Source organism: Syngnathus scovelli, chromosome 15, assembly GCF_024217435.2.
Source record: "Syngnathus scovelli strain Florida chromosome 15, RoL_Ssco_1.2, whole genome shotgun sequence".
NCBI classification, from domain to species: domain Eukaryota; kingdom Metazoa; phylum Chordata; class Actinopteri; order Syngnathiformes; family Syngnathidae; genus Syngnathus; species Syngnathus scovelli.
In genome coordinates, this window is record NC_090861.1 from 1,152,878 (window position 1) to 1,171,456 (window position 18,579).

The 18,579-nt window shown below is 44.1% G+C and overlaps 2 protein-coding genes and 1 long non-coding RNA gene across 5 annotated transcripts in view; 1 reads left to right on the forward strand and 2 right to left on the reverse strand.

The window, feature by feature from the left end:
* Nucleotides 1-18,579, forward strand: part of LOC125982774 (uncharacterized) — a 42,371-nt gene that overhangs the window by 11,588 nt on the left and 12,204 nt on the right. Inside the window, exon 2 of the long non-coding RNA XR_007486481.2 lies at nt 15,672-15,862. This is a non-coding gene — a long non-coding RNA (uncharacterized lncRNA). The remainder of the gene's footprint in view (nt 1-15,671; nt 15,863-18,579) is intronic.
* slc7a1a (solute carrier family 7 member 1a) lies at nt 100-10,910 on the reverse strand. Of its 3 annotated transcripts, none has more exons than XM_049743768.2 (13): nt 10,720-10,910; nt 6,767-7,041; nt 6,517-6,699; nt 6,099-6,257; nt 5,853-6,030; nt 5,518-5,651; nt 4,563-4,785; nt 4,201-4,340; nt 3,275-3,377; nt 2,653-2,846; nt 2,417-2,568; nt 2,238-2,346; nt 100-1,947 (listed from the first exon to the last, which is right to left on the reverse strand). In XM_049743768.2, the coding sequence occupies exons 2-13, from the start codon at nt 6,951-6,953 to the stop codon at nt 1,769-1,771; spliced, it is 1,941 nt and encodes a 646-aa protein (XP_049599725.1). In that variant the 5' UTR covers nt 6,954-7,041; nt 10,720-10,910; the 3' UTR covers nt 100-1,768. The 3 variants fall into 3 exon arrangements, with proteins under 3 accessions (XP_049599725.1, XP_049599728.1, XP_049599726.1); XM_049743771.1 differs by lacking the exon at nt 4,201-4,340 and adding an exon at nt 3,657-3,793 and having other exon boundaries at nt 10,720-10,908; XM_049743769.2 differs by lacking the exon at nt 10,720-10,910 and adding an exon at nt 8,358-8,615.
* On the reverse strand, nt 11,170-17,359 carry paxbp1 (PAX3 and PAX7 binding protein 1). Its single transcript, XM_049743764.2, has 18 exons — nt 16,933-17,359; nt 16,625-16,735; nt 16,274-16,468; nt 15,872-16,093; nt 15,701-15,801; nt 15,364-15,587; nt 14,951-15,140; nt 14,122-14,245; nt 13,443-13,545; nt 13,261-13,376; nt 12,976-13,175; nt 12,754-12,901; nt 12,523-12,644; nt 12,366-12,442; nt 12,221-12,287; nt 11,984-12,130; nt 11,761-11,915; nt 11,170-11,676 (listed from the first exon to the last, which is right to left on the reverse strand). Exons 1-18 carry the CDS (start codon nt 17,225-17,227, stop codon nt 11,556-11,558), a joined length of 2,718 nt encoding a protein of 905 aa, XP_049599721.1. The 5' UTR covers nt 17,228-17,359; the 3' UTR covers nt 11,170-11,555.

An 18,579-nucleotide genomic window follows, 5' to 3' on the forward strand; every position in this document is an offset into this window, starting at 1 on the left:
TCCTGGCAATGTTTCAGCCTAATCTCTTTACCACAGTGCCCCCTGCTGGATTTGCCCAGCATAGACGTTTGTTTCCAAACAAAATGAAGACAGCAATAATTCAAACAATGGGGATATTATTTTATTCTTCCAGACAACGCACCAGCAAATTTCTGACTATAAGAAGCGAACAGCTGTACAGCACAATATTTCATTTTTTTATATTTTACATCTCCAGTAAAGATTAGATGACAAGCAGATTCGAAGGTCCTATTTACACAAACCTGTTCACCTCACAACTAATCTTTTTCCAATGGTTAGTGAAGATAGGGATTTGTAATAATCCTGAGGACACAAGTTGGTTTATAGTAATAATAATGATGATGCATTGGATTCATATCGCGCTTTAGAATCGTGTAGAAAGAAGACCTGTAACTGTACAACACAAAGCCCACTGGTACCAAATCATCTGCAGACAATTTATACACCAGACATAGAAAATAACACACCACTCCCGTATTTATAAATAATTTACTTGAAGTAATATAAACAAAAACAAAAAATATATACATATTTTTTATTATATTCTGTAAATAACCACACTACTTGCTGGTCTTAAAAATAAGACCTTAACCGCAACCTAGAAATAGTTACGACTAATGTAAATAGAAGCCATGTATTACCATATTTAATTTGTACAAAGAAAATACAGGCGTTTGTTTAGTTGTGATTATTTCCTAACTAAAATAAAAAATACTGATTGAAAGGCCTTGATAATGGGGAAATGTATAGAATGATACAAAACTGTGTCGTCTATAATAAGTCAATAAAATAAATGTCTATAAAAAAAAAATCCACACAATGCATTTGTTTCACATTATGTTTTGACAATCAACAATGTAACAAGCTAGGGGACGCTAAAGGACACAGCAGCCAGCACTGTGAAAATGCTCAGCACTCGTCACAGATTGATCAATTATTTCCAAACTAGAACTAGTTGTGACCTTTTTTGGACACGTGATCTTTGTATGACCTGCATCCTCGGCTGCTGCCCTAACAGGTGCAGTCAGCCATTTGTGCTGCCAGTGAAGGACAGCAATATTAGAGATGAGCTATTTGTGTTGGGAGTGTCCTGCCAGAAGAGGGGGAACATTTCAACATCACTTACATAAGCTTTGACAGTTATAGAATATACTGGTGCATGTCAAGAAATACGTTGCCATTTTGCTGGAACACTTTAGGCATGACTAATAGAAGGCATATCAGAACGGTAAATCATTTCATTGAGGTGGCAAAATGTTCCTTTCCTTGGAAATGTCCACTTTTTGGACCAACACAAAGTGTCCGTTGCCTTTTTAAAATATGTGATTCCTCTAACTCGGTTTAAATCCAGCCCGTTTGACCGCACTGCCATGAGTTGGCTTTTCGGTCATTCTTTCGTCAGTTGATAATTTTCACAGGACCATTTGTAACATTTTGGAAGTCACTTGTCCAACACTGTCATGTTGATTTCATTGTAAGGGAATAAAAGAAGCTGCTTGTTTGCAGGCATAATCTGACCCAGACAAACAAATAGAAAGTATTACGGTCACCCGGGAACTTGAACTGGTTTCATGTCGGCAACAAATAACTTTGAACATAAGACAGCTGAATCATAAAACGTCAGCAAAATGTTCAATATAGCAGCTTCACAAGTCCCGTGTATGAATGTGACAGTTTTATCAAACAATACCTTAATGTTTATAAAAATTACATTATCATTGCTGCCATGTATGTCAAACAAAGCTCCCTACAAGTCTCCGTCGTCGTCCTCCCTGACCTCGATGGCGTTGTTCAGGAAGGCCTCCTTTTCGGGTGTTGTGGATACAGAATCGCGCTGGAAGCCGCTCAGCTCCGTGCCCGGAGATGATCGGGCGCCCGCCGCCTCGGCGCTGTGATAGATGCCGTAGCAGAAGTAGATCAAGAAGCCTGCAGGAAAGCAGAAGCACGGTCACTGTAGCTCCCGATGATGTCACCCAAGTCATTTGTTAGCTTGACCCTCGATGCATGTTTGGAAAGGAGCTAAGATAAGCCTTTGCAACATCTGCATGCTTTTTCTCTGTTGAGCGCTTGTTAAAAAGCTCGAGATAACAAACGACGGCGGCCTCTTAATTGCTTAACAAATATGACGGGCTGCAATGTCAGCAGCCGAACGTTACGCATGTCAGAAAGCGCCGTTGCTTCTGCCATACTTGCCAACACCCCAAAAAAATAGTTACCTAAAGCCATCCAGAGTGCAAAGCGTATCCAAGTCCCTCGATCCAGTTGCATCATCAGGTAGACGTTAACAAACATGCTGACCACCGGAAGAATCGGTAGTAGCGGAACCTAAAGAGCAAAATAAGACAAAAGTCAGTTTCACTTGGTTGAGCGCTATTTCTATTCGTTTCACACGAACCTTGAACGAGAGCTTTGTTTTACTCTGCGGCTGTCTCCAGACAATACAAGTGAGAAGGAGGCACATGATGAAGATGATACTGAGAAATACAATGTTCCACATAGCTGAGCCTCCCTGGACTGCCATTGCACAGAATACAAGGATCAGCAGGCCTGCATAGCAACAAAATGTTCAATTTAATTTCTACGCCTATGTTGTGACATCTGCACGAAAGTAGGTCGGGTACGTTGGCGCACCCATTAGAGAAGCACAGATGTTGACCGTGAAGCCCGAAAGAGAAGTTGGCTCGTGGTGGTCCGGGAAGAATAATGTCTTATAGCGGAACCGTTCCTCTACACCGGGAAGGATGCCCATACTGCCGTCATTCTGCTCCAGCTCCTCCTGCATATTGGCCATCTGATACATCGCACTGGGCTGCTCGGGCTGGTACCTGGGCAATCGAACGAGCGCAGAATTCAAGTCGGAAAGCAGCGGCTTCACCGTAATACACCATCACGCTGCAACTAAGCCTGTTTATGAGTGCTGTCAATCATAATGTCCGCAAACGCAGTTCAAGTAAATTGTGGTCATCTGCGCGGCAGTCTAAGAGATGATGAAGTGTGAAATTACATTCAGTGAGGATGCAGGGCTCAATTTCAACGGTTGCTTGAGAGCAGACGTTGCGGTGCGAGGGTGGCGACCGTACTCATGAAGCGCTTATTGGTGGCAGGCATTATTACTACTCATCACCCAGGGCAAACTAGGCAAGATTGACTTTGACAGGAAACTGTGTCCTGCTCGTGTGACAAATGGAGCTGAAGGGACTGACATAAGCACCTTTTGTTGATTCTTGAACACTTGTGACAGTGCTTGACTGACCTTAGTACCAAGACGCATGCAGCCACTAATGTATAGGCCAGGAGTGTTCCTATGGACATCAAATCCACCAGATCCTTCAGGTCAAACAGAAATGCCATGATAGCTTGAAAAGGGGAAAGTGACAATTGTTAGGAATTTGATCACAAAAACATTTGCCACATATGATGTGGAGTTATTGGCATCTTTCACATCAGATCAACATTTTCCTAGTTAGAAAACCTGTATGTGCCGTTACGAGCTGGCGTGTGAGTGTGAGCTGTGGTCGACAGCAGATTCTATACGAGTGTACTCATTGCGTTTTTGTTTTACTGCCGTTGCGTTCAACAAATGCCCGACAAGTGTATCAGCATGCAGACGTCATAGCGTCCGCTTTTCATCTTACCAGATAGAACCCCGGCAGCCATAGTGGACGTTATGGGGGATTTCCTCTCGCTGACGCGGGCCAGGAAGGAGAAGAGCAGGCCATCTCGAGCCATGGCAAAGATGATACGAGGCAGGGGGAACATGGAACCCAACAGACTGGGGTGGCGTGGGTGGGGGTAAACAACAGATTGGGGGTGACAGGCATGAGAACGTATTGAGAAAGGTCAGTAGGGGAGAAGGGAAATGATTAGTTAGAACAGGAAGCCAATGTTGGAAAGCCGCAGCCTTGCCACAGATGGAAAAAGCGGCCCATAAGCAGCACGGCCGTGACGTTGGGCTAGTTTGACGTTTGCGTGCAGAAAGTTTGTCTCGAGTAAGAACTAATCCCACTTGTTTTACAAAATACTCGACATCATGCATTCATCCTCTGAATCGAAACATTAGTTAGTTCCTTTTGCATGCTCAGGTATTGCTTCCTGACATTTCCGAGAGTGTACATCCTGGCCTCTATCAACATTAAAAAGGACAGCACCTTTTTGAAAACATGCGTGTTAGTGTCTCACCTGCCACCATGCCGGAGGTGAGGGTTGCAGTTAGCGGAGTTTTGCTACGCGGGCTGATCTTGGCCATGAACTCGAAAAGCAGCCCGTCGGCAGCCATAGCCCAGATGATACGGGGCATTGGAAACATAGTGCCCAGTAGGCTACCAGAAGTCGGGGAGGGGGACCAGGAAATATTGTAGCCACATATATGTGAGGTGAGAAATATTTAGTATAGTCTGTCACATTCATAACAAAGTGAATATTACGACACATGCAGTGAGGATGAGGACGACGTGCAATTAAAAACATTGCTTGCTTCACAAAATTAGTCTGAATTCTTAGACTTTGAAAAGACTGAAAGCACATCCACACGTAGAGCTTACCTTGTGGACAGCGCACAGAGGGAGCCGACCGCCACGGCATATTTGGCGCCGTCCCAGCCCACGTACTTAAAGGCAACAGGCAGGGGGCTGTTACTGTCCAGCAGGTAGTACGGCATCATCATGGTCAGGGCGCCAGAAACGCAGAAGTAGGCCACGAAGCAGATGAGCAGCGAAGACACGATACCGATGGGGATTGCTCGCTGAGGGTTCTTTGCTTCTTCACCTGCGGGGATCATGTTAAAAACACGAGAATGTTTTTTTTTTTTTTTAACCTAATTATGTAGGCCTCGATGGATGTGTGCAGAATCCCGGTAAACACAGGAAAAACAGGGCAAACTGATTGATTTAATGAGTTAGCATATTGAACAAGGAGCTTATTTTGCACCGCTGAGACTGAAACACATTCAATTACGTCATCGCGTTCCTGAGACCAACACTCGGGACTTGTGCAGTCAAAAAATCACATTGCAATGATGGGAGTGTGGCTGTTTCTTTTTGCTGTCAAATCTACTGACTGACCCACATTACACACACTAAAGTCTTTCTGCCATGTGTCGGGCTGTAGCGCCTTCATAAATAAAACTCGAGTAAGTGCCAAGGGTATACCGACCGGCACAGGAGCCAATTAGAATTCGGAATATAGAGGGGGAGGTGAGAGGAAGCTTTTTCAAGCCTTTTACAGAGTGAACAGATTAAAAGGTACAGTGCATAAAAGGAAGGCCGTCCGAGTGGTTCTCGTTCCCGGCGTCCCAGACGGTTCATATTGGGCCAAGCGCTCTAAAACGTTCACGTTTGTCTTTGCCCTGCTTATGTAATAGCGCTAAATATTTGGACAAGCTTCGGGGACATGATCTCTGCTCCAGATCTAGTTACACTCCCCCCAAAAGTATGTCCGCTGATATTAGACGTGGGGAAATTAGAGGAAGACTCCAGGGCCGAGTAAATGGACACTGACCTGTGGTTGCTATGCAGTCGAATCCAACGAATGCATAGAAACAGGTCGCAGCTCCAGACAGGACGCCGCTGAAACCAAATGGCATGAAGCCACCAACACCTAGTTGCTCTCGAGTTGGTAAGACGTCTGTAAAACTAAACACAGGGAGATATTTGTAAAGAAGTTGTGAAATAAACATATGAATAGTCAACAGTTGCAGATTGCGAGAGTCGAATTTTAGCCGCCTTAACAACCAAATCAGTGGCGGTTTCATCAACTGGAATGATTGCTGCTTGAAACAACTTGAACTTTCTGACAATAATAGTGAGGGCGGGTGTATGTGAGCATGTCCTTACTTGAGGCTGGAGTTGCTGCTATTACCGGCATGCAGGATTTCATCAGGGTCTAGGTACCAGTTCTTCAAGGTACCTTTGACCAGGCCGGAGATCACCATGAAACACAGGACTAGCATGTTGATACAAGTAAAAACCTTGTTGACTATTGCAGACTCTTTTACTCCAAACGCCAGCAGACCTTAGGTGAGAGGAAAAGAAAATTCAATCGGGTGGATTGGGGGCTATTTCTTTCTTTCTTTCTTTTACCTGTGAGGACGATTATAATAACAACTGCAAACAAGTCCGGGTATTCTGCCAGAACACCTGGTGCATTCATTTGCATGTAGCCTCTGCAGAACTCCTCGATGCGCTTCCCTATCAACTCGTCAAAAGTGGCGCTCCATGCTCTGGCCACGCTTGCAGTACCTGAATTGCGGAAAGATCAATTGAGATTGAATGCTTTTGTCGTATCTGTTTCATTTGAAGGACATTTGATGCCAGTTATAATTAGATCCATTTCATGTCGATTGCCCACTTGGCTGCAATTTGACATCGGAAATCACGCTGAACATTTTCAGCCGCACTTCTGTCGGATCAGATTATTTCATGTCACATTTTATTGGCTGAATGGGGGGTAATATTTCCACCAGTCAGTCATCACGCTCGTTGGTATCTGCAGACTTACCGATGATATAGGCGAGTATGAGGTTCCATCCGGTTATGAAGGCCCAGAGTTCACCGACAGTCACGTAAGAGTAAAGATAAGCCGAGCCAGTCTTGGGAACACGAGCTCCAAATTCCGCGTAGCACAAGCCGGCTAGGACCGATGCTAAAGCCGCTATCAGGAAAGACAGCACTATGGCGGGTCCTAGGAGGTCAACGCAAAGCTCAGAATTAAAGTCTTGAAACGGCACACGACGGGCGTTTTCCATTACCTGAATTCTCCCGTGCCACGGCACCCGCCAGCACGTAGACTCCGGCCCCCAACGTGCTGCCCACTCCCAGCGCCACCAGGTCCATCGTGTTGAGACATCGCGACAGGCGGGAATCATCCGTGTTACAGTCCACCACCTTGACCCTCAGCAACTGCTTCCCAAATCTCACAAGTTTGTCCAGCCCCATTGGTCCGACTGCGGGGAAGGAAATTCCGGCCAGGTGGAGATGGTTGACCGCGATTTAAGGCTCAGAGGGAAGAGGCCGCCGCGCACACCTTTGAAAGGAAGGAAGGAAGGAAGGAAGACGGTGATAAAACACAATCGAATGGTCTCTGTCGCCGGAGGAAATGAGCTCAAGTTTGAAGCGTAGAGTTATATACAGAAGAAGTTTGATCCACTGGCATCGCTGTGGGAACGCTTTTAGCGGCCGCACTTGCAATCAGATCTACACTGTGGACATACTGGACAAACTTAAGTAGAGCAGTTTCCTGTGTTACATAACACAGCCTGAATCTACCTTTTCTGACAACGATCCAAAAAGTCAAAAGTCGATTTTATTGCTGGACGTGTTGTTGACATAACACAATTCACCTACGCATCCTCACTGCTGGTCAGTTCGGAAAGGTCAAGCACCAAAACTGACTGTGTGCTCATCTTTGGGTGTTTCGTCTTGCTCTCCTCAAAATGCCTTATTGTTAACGTGCCAACTGTGATTTACGGTGCATAACAGCACAGCTGTTGGTGGAAAATACTCCCTGGATGATAACAAGCTGTCCGACATCTCGTCTACATTCCTTAGTGTTAAGTTCATAAAGGGAGCAGACTAAGGCATAGATCGGAAGGTGGGTCTTATTTAGAATCCAGAACAATGTCCCATGGAAAAGAGAGCTCAAGCATGATCATGAGGTCATGCAGACGATGGCGCCTTTCCATTAACTCACTGACATGGTAACACAAACTCTGCAAGGTCGTGCGCAGTGATAAGAGTCATGTCACACATCTCAACCCTCCCTCCCTCCCTTCCTGGAGTACATGAAATTGTGGAAGGGAAGGCTTTTGATTGCAGGATGGATTACATTGAAGAGGAAAACACCTGTCCTAGAACTTTTCTGACACACCTCATACAGTTATAAAAGATAATTGCGGTAAAATTCATTTCAAACAGCGCATTTTACACAATGCATGATCTTCAACATGTTGCAACATTTTTAACCATTAAAAGTCCCTCCTCTGGTAGAGATAAATAAAGCAGTGTGTAAAAATAGTTTGAGTGGTCCAGTGCTTACAGAACCACACACAGAAAGAGTAAATCAACGCTGTCTTTATTGAACCGCACGAACCCTCAGTGACTAAGTTTAGAGTGCCGAGTTAAAAGCAGTCTGATGGTAGAATTAAAATTTGGACATCGTAAATCAGCGATAAGGAACTGGGAAATGCAATTCTCAATCCAATCAAAGAGAAAAGAAAACTCCTGAAACTCTTGAAACATTTCCAGCGCAAATGCAAAAATACGTTGCTTGTATATTTTTTTCATAAATGGAAGAAACAAAGCAAGAGGTACGTTGTTTATAAAATAGTGACAGTAACTTACTTAGCTTGTCTTCTGCTAATGTGCACCTCCAGAGATTAAATCGCACCTTTCTTCTCTATTCTTTGGGCTCTGGAGAGAAGCGTGCGGCGACTTAAAGGGTTCCAAAACGCCAATCAATCACGTGGCACGGCTATTCCAAGCGGCAGTGACGTGCATACACACTGACGCATTGGTCATCATGTGAAGGTGGACAGTCGGAAATTGGAACGGTTTGCTAAAATCCACTTATGAGCACTCAAGTTGGATTATTTAGTGTTAATGAAATGAGTTCATTGTGTTGATGAGTGAATGCAAGTTTGAAGTAGTGCCCTTCAGTGGAGGTGTGTCAAGAGAAAAACAAGGGTGTGTTCGGTGATAGCCAATCAAAATGGAGCATTGAGAAGACACTGCTTGACATTTACGGAGTGTGAGGGTTCTTTTCTGCACTGTGATTGATGGCGGTAATTCTGATGGAGCTAAAAACAAAACAGAACAAAGAGTCGAGTGGAAGGTATTTTGGTGGCTCCGAGAGAACCGTAACCTCGTGTTCAGTGTTGAAATGTGTTTATCGAAAGCATATTATCACATATGATGCCTTTTGAATTGTGTCCAGGCAGAGTAGGGTCACTTAGCGATCACTATAAAAAATGCATATATACATTTTATATTCAAGAATTTTTCTAATTAAAAAATAAACGAAAAAATAATTGTGGTACGTAAGTGCATGAATTGTTTGTATATTTAGGAACATTTTATTTTAAATAAAAAATAATTGTAGTTTCTTTGTAGGTTGATGAAAATATAGGATATAATTAACAAAATATATGATATAATTAAAAAAAATCCCAAAATATGATTTAGTTGAGCAAGACTACACGAGACTAACCTTGTAAACTGAGCTGGTCAACAACAAGAATAAAGGCAACACGTGCTGGACGTGTCCTTGTTTTGGTGTACACATGGAAGGAGGTCAAATTCCTCATATTACTCAAATTCCCATCAAGTATAATTACGTCCCCATTTATTACCTGCTTAAAACAGATGCACTGGAGCAGAGCTACTGCACCCCATGACAATTTGGAAAATATCTCACAAATTCAAGTTCATACCTTGAAGTGATATTGTGCACAAGAATCAATTTGTCTGTGTGTTTATGTACACATTTCAATCTATTTACTCTAGCTAGCAACAACTGCGCTCATTAGTAACTCCTTTTAAAAGCCAATTTTTGTACATTAGTCTTACTGACAATATAAACACGATAGCAGCCCATAGAAGTGGCGGGCGAGTGGGTCCAATTTCAGAGAACCTGGAAAGCCGCCACACAAGCTTGCATAAGATATACATAGCTGAACATAGAGGATATCTCTCATTCTGACAGTCAGACCACTGGTGACCCACTTTCACGGCAGCTAAAGTTAGACGCTCTGGAAATGCACGAGATGCCAAAGCCAAAAGGTGGACAGAAATTTCATGTTATTCAAAAGGACACATGTGGTGTTTACATGTTGTGGCTTACTTAGAGTGCAACTTACTTCTTTCCCCTCGTCCGATGTATTTAACTCAACTTTTGATTTGTTCCTCACATGTCTGCTTTGGAACCACTTGCTGCTTTCACTCCACATGCTTCCCATCCCCCTCGGCAATGCTGGCGTACTGTATACCATTTAAATCCTGCACCATTGCATCCCATCCAGCACCCATGAGTTGCTTTTGTTCCCTTTATCCGACTAACTTTGCAATAAGTTTGACTCCCCCTGAAAAGCAAGACTCATCACATCCTTTAAATAAGATTTGATGTTGACATCATTGTCTTATTTTGAGTGCTTTCAATTGTCAACGTGGCCCTGAAGTCAGTCCTTTCACAGCATCCCTTTTGCAGATTGCATTTCTGTTTTTAACTTCAACTTGATTGTGTCATTCTTTCAATTAGGTTTTAGATGACTTAGTTATTCCCCTGATAGTGTCATTACCCAAATTAGCTTTTGGATCACTTGGTGACAATTTTCTTTTAATTCAAATGCAATTTCAAAGAACTTAATTGTATCCTATCTAGTAAGTTTGCACTATTCAAACAACTGAATTCTGGAAATTAGGACGTGAATATGTGCAGTGTTTATATGCAAACCGAGCTAAACCAATGCATTGTTTCTTGGTCTATATAATTACGCGTGCAAAGACTGGGGCTGCTGCATAGGCGGATTGCAATGTTGTTGGTGGGACAGCAAATCCTAAATATTTTTTTTGTGTGGACGTGGGCTCAAAAGTGATTTGCAATGTACCAGCGGATTTCTGTACACGTCGTTCCATGCAGGAGAACACAGTGCTATGTATTGTGTGCATGCACATGCAGTAGTAGGGAAGCAACATGGAGCTTACTTACTTTGTACAAGTTGAACGAGAGCATCAGATCATATTAAAACTTATCTTCTTGCACACAAAATCACCACATGCACACCGGCGTCAGATACAAGTCCAAACTTTTTCGATCCGTTGGAAGAGATGAGCAGAAAGGTTAGGGTGTTTTTTTGTCGGGGACACTTGGTTTAAAACGTGGTCTCGCTTACACATAGGCGCGTTACGTAGCTCCGCCCGCCGCGCGCCGCCCCGTCGTTATTGCGTAATAGCAACCGACCCTGGCTTAGTGAGTTTCGGAAAGGTATTCCCATTTTTATTGTAGTCATAAATTAAAGATGTTAAATTTATGCCTAAAATAACTTTAGAAAAGTGTACGTAGTGTACAGTAACTGTCATACATAATGATCTGTCTATTTCAACATTAAGAAATAATTGACCATTCTCATAAGTCAGAGAACCAAAGGCGATAGCAAAATATTTCCAAATGTACACTTTATTCACAAGCAGTCAAATGATAAAACAAGCAGAGTACAGTACAACTTTTCGATGTGATGTGTATGGTTGGTGCTGGTGGGATTATTTTGTGTGTCACTTTTAGCATATATAGAAATGAATGTGAGAGGAGTTTTTACATAGCTCATTATGCATTGTATTTTTGGAGACGGTTTTATTCAAATGTATTATGTGCACTGTTGGTGTGTAGCCAGTGTTTTTTAGATTGGATCATACAAGAGTACTAGACAAATGTATGAAGACAAGAACCTTTCTATACATTATTGACAATATTTACACAGGCGTTTTATTCAGTATGCACATTTCAGGCCAACGATGGAGAACTTGTCGGTGCTGCTGTGTATCTGTCTATGACTTGGTTTCCAACAGAGACTTGATGTCTTTAATTCCTTGATCAGCTGCCACGGAAATGATGTGGTTCACAGCCTTCATATACATCAGCATCTTCAAAATTTCCTTCACTTGATCCCTGTGGGCATAAAATACAGCGTCAAGGCCACGCTTCCAAAAACTAGACGCTGAAATTGCTCTTAACTTTAAAGAAGGGTCTTACTTTGTTACACGTCGTTCGACGTCAGAAGCGCCCACGCTGCTGCGCTGCAGCGAGTTGGCCAAATGGACGAGGTAGCGACACAGTGGCTCCAACTGAGGCAAGGTTTGTTGGCCCTTCAGTCCGTTGAACCACTGAATTGGCAAACAGTCCACCACCTGAAAAAAAAAGCCAGATGAGCACCCGAGTGCAACAACTCGCCTCAATCTGGATGTAGCAAGACTACCTTCTGGGCCTTGTGAACATTGTCCTCGCTGACGTCTGCAGTCTGCAGCGCGGACAGGATGTACCTATTCAGAGTGCTGTCTAAAGCCAGGTCCTTCAGACAAGAAGTAGAGATGATCCCCTCCCATTGCAAGATGTTCCTCAAAAGCTAATCCGAGAGGACAAATAGCAACTGTTACTTGCAGTGGATTTAAAAAAAAAAAAAAAAAAAAAAAAGACTGGAGGATTTTCTACACACCTTCAAACAACTCCAGAACTGTCTCTGGTAGAATAAGTAGGGACCACCATTTTTGTTTTCCAGCAAACTGAACAAAATCACAATAGTATTGCAATATACTGTATAACAATATTTATTAGACAATTTTAGCAAAAGTGCTGCCTACTTTTTGGGGTAGAGAGGTTGGAAGACATCTTCATCCAATGTCCGCCTGACCCGCAGGACCACTGTTTTCAACAACTCCTGACGAGTAAATACAGAGTATGTTTAGAAGACTCGGGTGAAGACCAAGACATGAAGATGGTGTTGCCAGTAGACCTTACCCGCGTGTATTGGTTGTCCCCGTGCAGCACGGTTGGGTAACCTTTCATCAGCCTGCGAATGAAAGCCACCAGCCGTGCCGTCTGACTGTTTGACAGCGGATCCCACACTTGTTCTGACAACACTGCGCAAAGACAGAAGCACTTGTCGTGGGCCCCATTGCTTTGCTTGACAATTACAGTGGCACCTTAAAAAGGTCAAACGCTAATGTACTAAGATGTACATTTTGCTACCTGTCAGTTTGGTGAGGATGACTTTCTCTACGATAGCTGGGAGCAGGCCGATGTCGCTGTCTCCTTTCTCCAATGTGCTGTTCTCCTCAAAGCCGTAAAACAGCAGCGTCTCGAACCAGACCATGTACTCAAAGTTTGCGCACGGCGCCTGGAAACGAGGCATAACAAGAACGCTTTGAGATTTTGCTTGTTTACAACTGGAGTCCAAAAACCAGAGCTGACCTCAAGAGGGTTCCATGTGATGAGCTGCAGTCGAACTAGAGGGCTGAAGAGTTTGGGTAGGCAGAGGCCAATGTAAGCGTCTCTGTAGCTGTTGGCGTAGTCCTTCCTCCACATTTCAAATTGGGATTTGATGTAGTCCAGGCAATGAAAGTCCTCCACCGCATCCTCAAAAACCTTCTTGCATTCTCTGATGATGCGCTCTGAAAGGCAACGAACGAGGTTTTGCTTATCAAATGGTTTGGTGGCTGACAATTTGTCTCATCTTGTCCAAGCGACTTTTCATACCGTGCTCCATGCCGAAGCTGGTGATGTCCGTCGAGGTCTCCTCGTCATCGGACGACAAGCCTTCTTTATGCTCTGCCCACTTTCCATTCTGCTCTCGTGCTTGACGCCGCCGAGCTCTGACAAAACCAAGACTAGCGTTAGACGGTGTGTTGGGGACTCGACTTGTGCTTAATTTGTCTTACCGCCGGGCCTCTCTTTCCGCTATCCTCCTCTGGCGGTTGCTCTCGTGATACAATGTGCGATCGCGACCGAACGAGTCCAGACTGGGAGCCATGACTGCTTTATCTGTAAGACATGAGAGTAATGTGAGGGCCAGTCGGGTTAGGATGACATCATCCTATAGCCTCGCGTCACTTGAACATTGCTAAACATTTGACAGTGACTTTAAATCTTTTCATTGTGCTGTAAGATACCCCTTAGCTGTTATGTGCTTCTGGCAATGAGTTATAATGATCACAAATCCATGTTTGTACGCAGATTATCATTTTAAAGAAGAGGAAAAATGAGCCCCGAGAAGAATAATACTCATGACACCTTTTCAAGGTGGCATATTAGTGAAGACCATGCCCTGTTCACTTACCAGACTGCAACATACTTGTTACCTCATCACAAAATAGTCTTTGTCACCTTTTAAGTGACTTAACTGGCATCCTGTTGACAGTGAGACCTGGCCGTGCAAAACTCGATGATACGTATTTCTATACGTGTACATGCTCACTCAGACACATACAAGGCAGCTCAAACTTTTTTTTAAGGGGCTAAAGGGTATCCGTCCCAACTACGCAGACTCGAGCTCGCCCACGCACGCACAACTAACGAGGCCGTTCGAATGAATCATAAAAACCTTCGAGATGGACTGACTTGAAAGGCTTGCAAACTCCGCCGATTCATCTTTAATATCATCCTGTCTTCTCTGGACGAGTCGTGAGGCCCGTTGCCTTAGTAACTGGTGCATGGCAGCCTCCAGCTCCTCGATGGCAGGCACCTGAAACATACGACGGCTTTTGTGACCGCTGAACCACACACAAGCGGGGCTCGGAGTCACAGGAACGCCTCACTGCTGGGACGGAGAGGACGATTGTGACATGCAACAAACAACTGGAATATAACCGCTGTGGAGTAAAGGCAAAGCACTCGCCACTGGTTGAAGCTGTCAAATAGGAACAATTTGCTTTTACTCAACACGCAATATTCCGCTACGATTGAAGGGATCCATTTAAAGTCATAATGCTTAATGTCGGTTCCTATCTCACGCTAATTGTGATACCTAGAATTAAAATCAAAAGTTTAGAAGATGCGGATAGCTCCTTCGTAGCTGGTGCTGCAAGACCCAAACTTTTAGACTTAAACATGCATTTACAATTTAGAACACAGAACATCATATTGTGTTGTATAGCACGGTTTTCTACAGAATTCTCTTGGTTTACACTTAAACATGCAACTTATCCATTCCAACAGTATTGACAATGTACAAAACAAATGAAATGATGTCCCAACTATGATGCCCCAATTTTGCATAAAAGAGATTAAAGTTAGTGCCCCAAAAATATGAATGACTTTCACCCCTAATTGCAGTTACTTAAGTGATAGACTCATATTTATCTCGTGTGATTATTTCAAAAAGCATCATCATGTGGTCACAATACAAAGACACAAAACATCTAAGCAGAGAGCAGATCATCTCCCTTACCTTTTCACCGAAACACTCAAGCAAGTCTCCAACATACCCTCGCATCTCTTGCAAGAATTGATATTGATCTGCATTGTCATTGGACGAGCCGTCCAGCTGCACTATGGCGCTCTCTGAGGCAGTGAGGTCTTCTTGGATCTGCATGTAGCGATTGACGTTGCCGTTGTGGCCTGTGCGCATTTGACCCAGCCTGCGGAAACAAAGTGCAGGGGAGGGGGGGGGGGACGGAAACAGTGTAGGAAGTAGGTCAAGTGTACAATTGCTTTACAGAGTGTAATTAGATGCAACAGAGGGCTTAAATTGTATGAAGTTATTTCTGACAAAACAGAGTACGTGACTAGCTCTGTATTTTATGTAGTTTACGGGGTCTCAGACACCAGAGCACAGGCAGACTAGTCTTGTACATGACCTACCTATCCTGCAGACGTTTCTTTACCAGATCAATGGGCACTGGGGCTAAGTCACTAACAGACAGCCCAAAGTGAGCCAAAGCGCCGTCGGCCGAGCCCGGGGGCTTGCCGGCCTGCGGAGGCGCCGTGCTGTACGTGAAGGGCATGCTGTAACCAGCGCCGTAAGGTTGACTATCATAGCTGTTGTGGTAGTAGGCCGTGGGTTCCTCTGGTTGGCTGCTTTGGACCTGGTCGAGAGAGACAAGATGATGCCAGTTTGTTAAGTGCATTGTAGGGGAGAACAACTGCTCCAAATATGTTTTGCTTTTCAGGAGAGAGTGCTGTGTGGCTGGCTACTCACCTGTGGTATGCTGATCCCTTTCCTGATCTGCTCCTGCTCCCACCGGCTCACCTCTTCATCCTGACCCGTATCTAACGTCTCGTCGTCGCTGCCTTCGATACCTTCACACACGCGGCCAAGGGTCACGGTGGCAAAAGGCGGATGCCCAACGCAGCGAATGAGGTAACTTACCTATCTCCTCTGCGATCTTTTGCCTCTGGGTTTTGCTCCGCACGCCGCTGAAGCGGATCCGCTTCTCTTCCTCGTCTTCGTCGTCACTGCAGTCTTGGTCTTCTTGCGCCATCCGTTTCTTAGGGGCTTCCGTCTCGACAAGTGGGGCGTCTCCCCCGAGCTCTCTCGCTAGCTGTCGTCGCTTTCTGGCAGCATGAATGAATGCTGCGTCGGGGATCTCTCCTAGAGAAGCAACAAAAATGAAATCCTGACAATGCTATATCGAGCATGTGTCAAAAGGGTCCAGAAAACACTTGCAGGGGAACATTTGTCCATTTGGGGGGTTGCAAATGACTTTGCCCAGACCCCATTTTGCAAACCAGTGTGTCCCTTTGTTTAACATATGGTGCAAAGTGGTGGTACCGGGTCTCAAAGTGCTGAGGGAGGAGAGCGTGTTGAATGTTGTTGCAGTGTTGCTCGTCTTCTGCACTTGACAGCCTCTCACGTCGTCCCTCTGCTCATCAGCACTGTCAACCTCCATTTCGTCCCCGCCATGCTCATTGCTCACTTTGCTGACTGGTTCTTCTTTGACAGAAATGATAGGTTGGGGCACTGCTTCTATGGAGCACAAAGGAAGGTAGACAATGAACTGAAAGGCAGACGTGCCAAACAGTGCTCGAGAGCCGGTGAATGTGTATTCATTGTCAAATTTCTCAGTAGATTCTAAGTGTCAGTAAAAGGTGCAGCTCATGTGACATTGCGAACATTCCCTACCTGTTTTGACGGTACCACCCTTCTCCAAGTCCTCCTTGTATTCTTTCTTCAGCTGCTTGACTATTTTCTTGCTGTGATTGGACTTCTTGACTCGGAAGACCTCTGGTCCTTCTGTTAGTAGCCATGTCACGACACAGATAAACACGGATTGATCAAGCACCCGTTTGTTTGTTTTATGCAGTTAGTCTATTAATGATTTGTCCTGTTGCATAAAACCGAGCATTTACTGTTGATATGTGAGTTACAATAAACACCCAATAGGCTAACAATATGAAAATGGCGGCACAACACGCTAGCCGGTGCGGTACCTTCTTCTTCGTCGTCGTCGAAACTCAGCAAACTGCCTTTTGTGGGTACGACAGTCGGAACGCTGTCTTTCACCTTCTTGTCCCTCCTGGTGCTTTTAAAAGTGGCCCCGAAGCCATTGCTCCTTGGGCTTAAGCTAACGTCGTTGTTGCCGCTGGATGTCTCCAGGAACGGGACTTCTTCCAAAACAGGCCCGAACAACGTCGGCGCCAGCATCGGCTGCACATTCTCCTCTCGCTCGTCCTCGTCGGACTCGTTTCTTCGCCGGAAATTTGCGCGTTTGATCCTTTTAAACATTTTGCCTGTCAGCGGTGATCAAGCATGCTTAGAGTAGCGATACATTAGTGCGACGATCGACCACGGCTGAGTTAACAACAACGATTCTCTAACGAGCCATTTTCTACCGGAATGCGCTTCTTCTTCTTTCTCAAAATGTAACTGGTCTAGCGTCTGTAGTGACTACACCGCCCTCTACTGCTCAAAAGTAGTAAGTGCATCAGTCAGCAACAAAATAATCTTGGGAACTATTTCAGTATTTGTGCAGTGAATATATATGTATGTCTTTCACTTTTTATTTGAACTGCTAAATTAAGAGTTCAGTAATATTAGATTCATACGGCACATGGACACACCATGCAATTAAAAATAAACGTCATAATGATTCCCAGAGGTAAAACATGTTATCATAACAATATTCTGTGGTTCATTTTCAAATACCTTTTGATTAGACTATGCAGTAGATTGAGAAAAGAATCCCATCAACAGCAAAGCAGCGAATCGACTCCATAGCCGTTTGGGGGCGCTGTTGCCCCTTCTAATAAAATGTCCTCCAAGTGGCCAAAGATAGGCCTCACAGTTCACTCATGTATGAATGCTAATGAAATACAATGACATTTCTTGATCCAGTCTGTATCTGCTGCAAGCCAGCACGACTACAGATTGCATCAAGAGTGCACTTTGAAAGGGTCATCAAGTAAGCTTCCACCTTAGGCTTTATGTGACATGTTTGATAAACTTACCGCAATGTTGTCTAGGAGATATTTCATAATTCTGTAAGTTGGATTGCGCAGCTATGTTAATTTCAACTGCCTGCACTGACGACAGAAACTGAAAAGGTGATTGAAGCCCCTGGTTTCATTTGCACTGATGGAACAAACATCAGGGTTGGCTACCCTGGCTTATTAAATACACAGAGTGCATGTCAAGAGGTAATGAAGATAGAGTTATTATTTTTTTCCAAGTGGCACAGTAATTGAAGGGCAACAAGAGCAGCACCTTTCACCTTTTGCTAAATACTTTCATTAATGCAAGGTTATGTTTGGTATCTTGGAGAAAATTAGGATGTCAGAATTCATTAATTAGCCTGTTTTTTTAAACAGCAGTATTAAAGCAGTCATGATTTCTTAGTCGTGTTAGCCCGTTTTTTAATTAAAATGGCAGACATGTAATTTTGGAATGATCACATCCCTGTGATTTCAGGTAATAACGTCCTTTGAAGGCAGAAGATTGCTGTCATGATACAAACGCCCATGTAAAATAAATCCGACAACTGTAGATGAATTACTATTCTTATCGCTAACAAAGGATCAGAACTTGCCAGGTAAGAACATTTTAGTCTTCCGCCTGAGGAGGAATTACAAGCCAGCCCA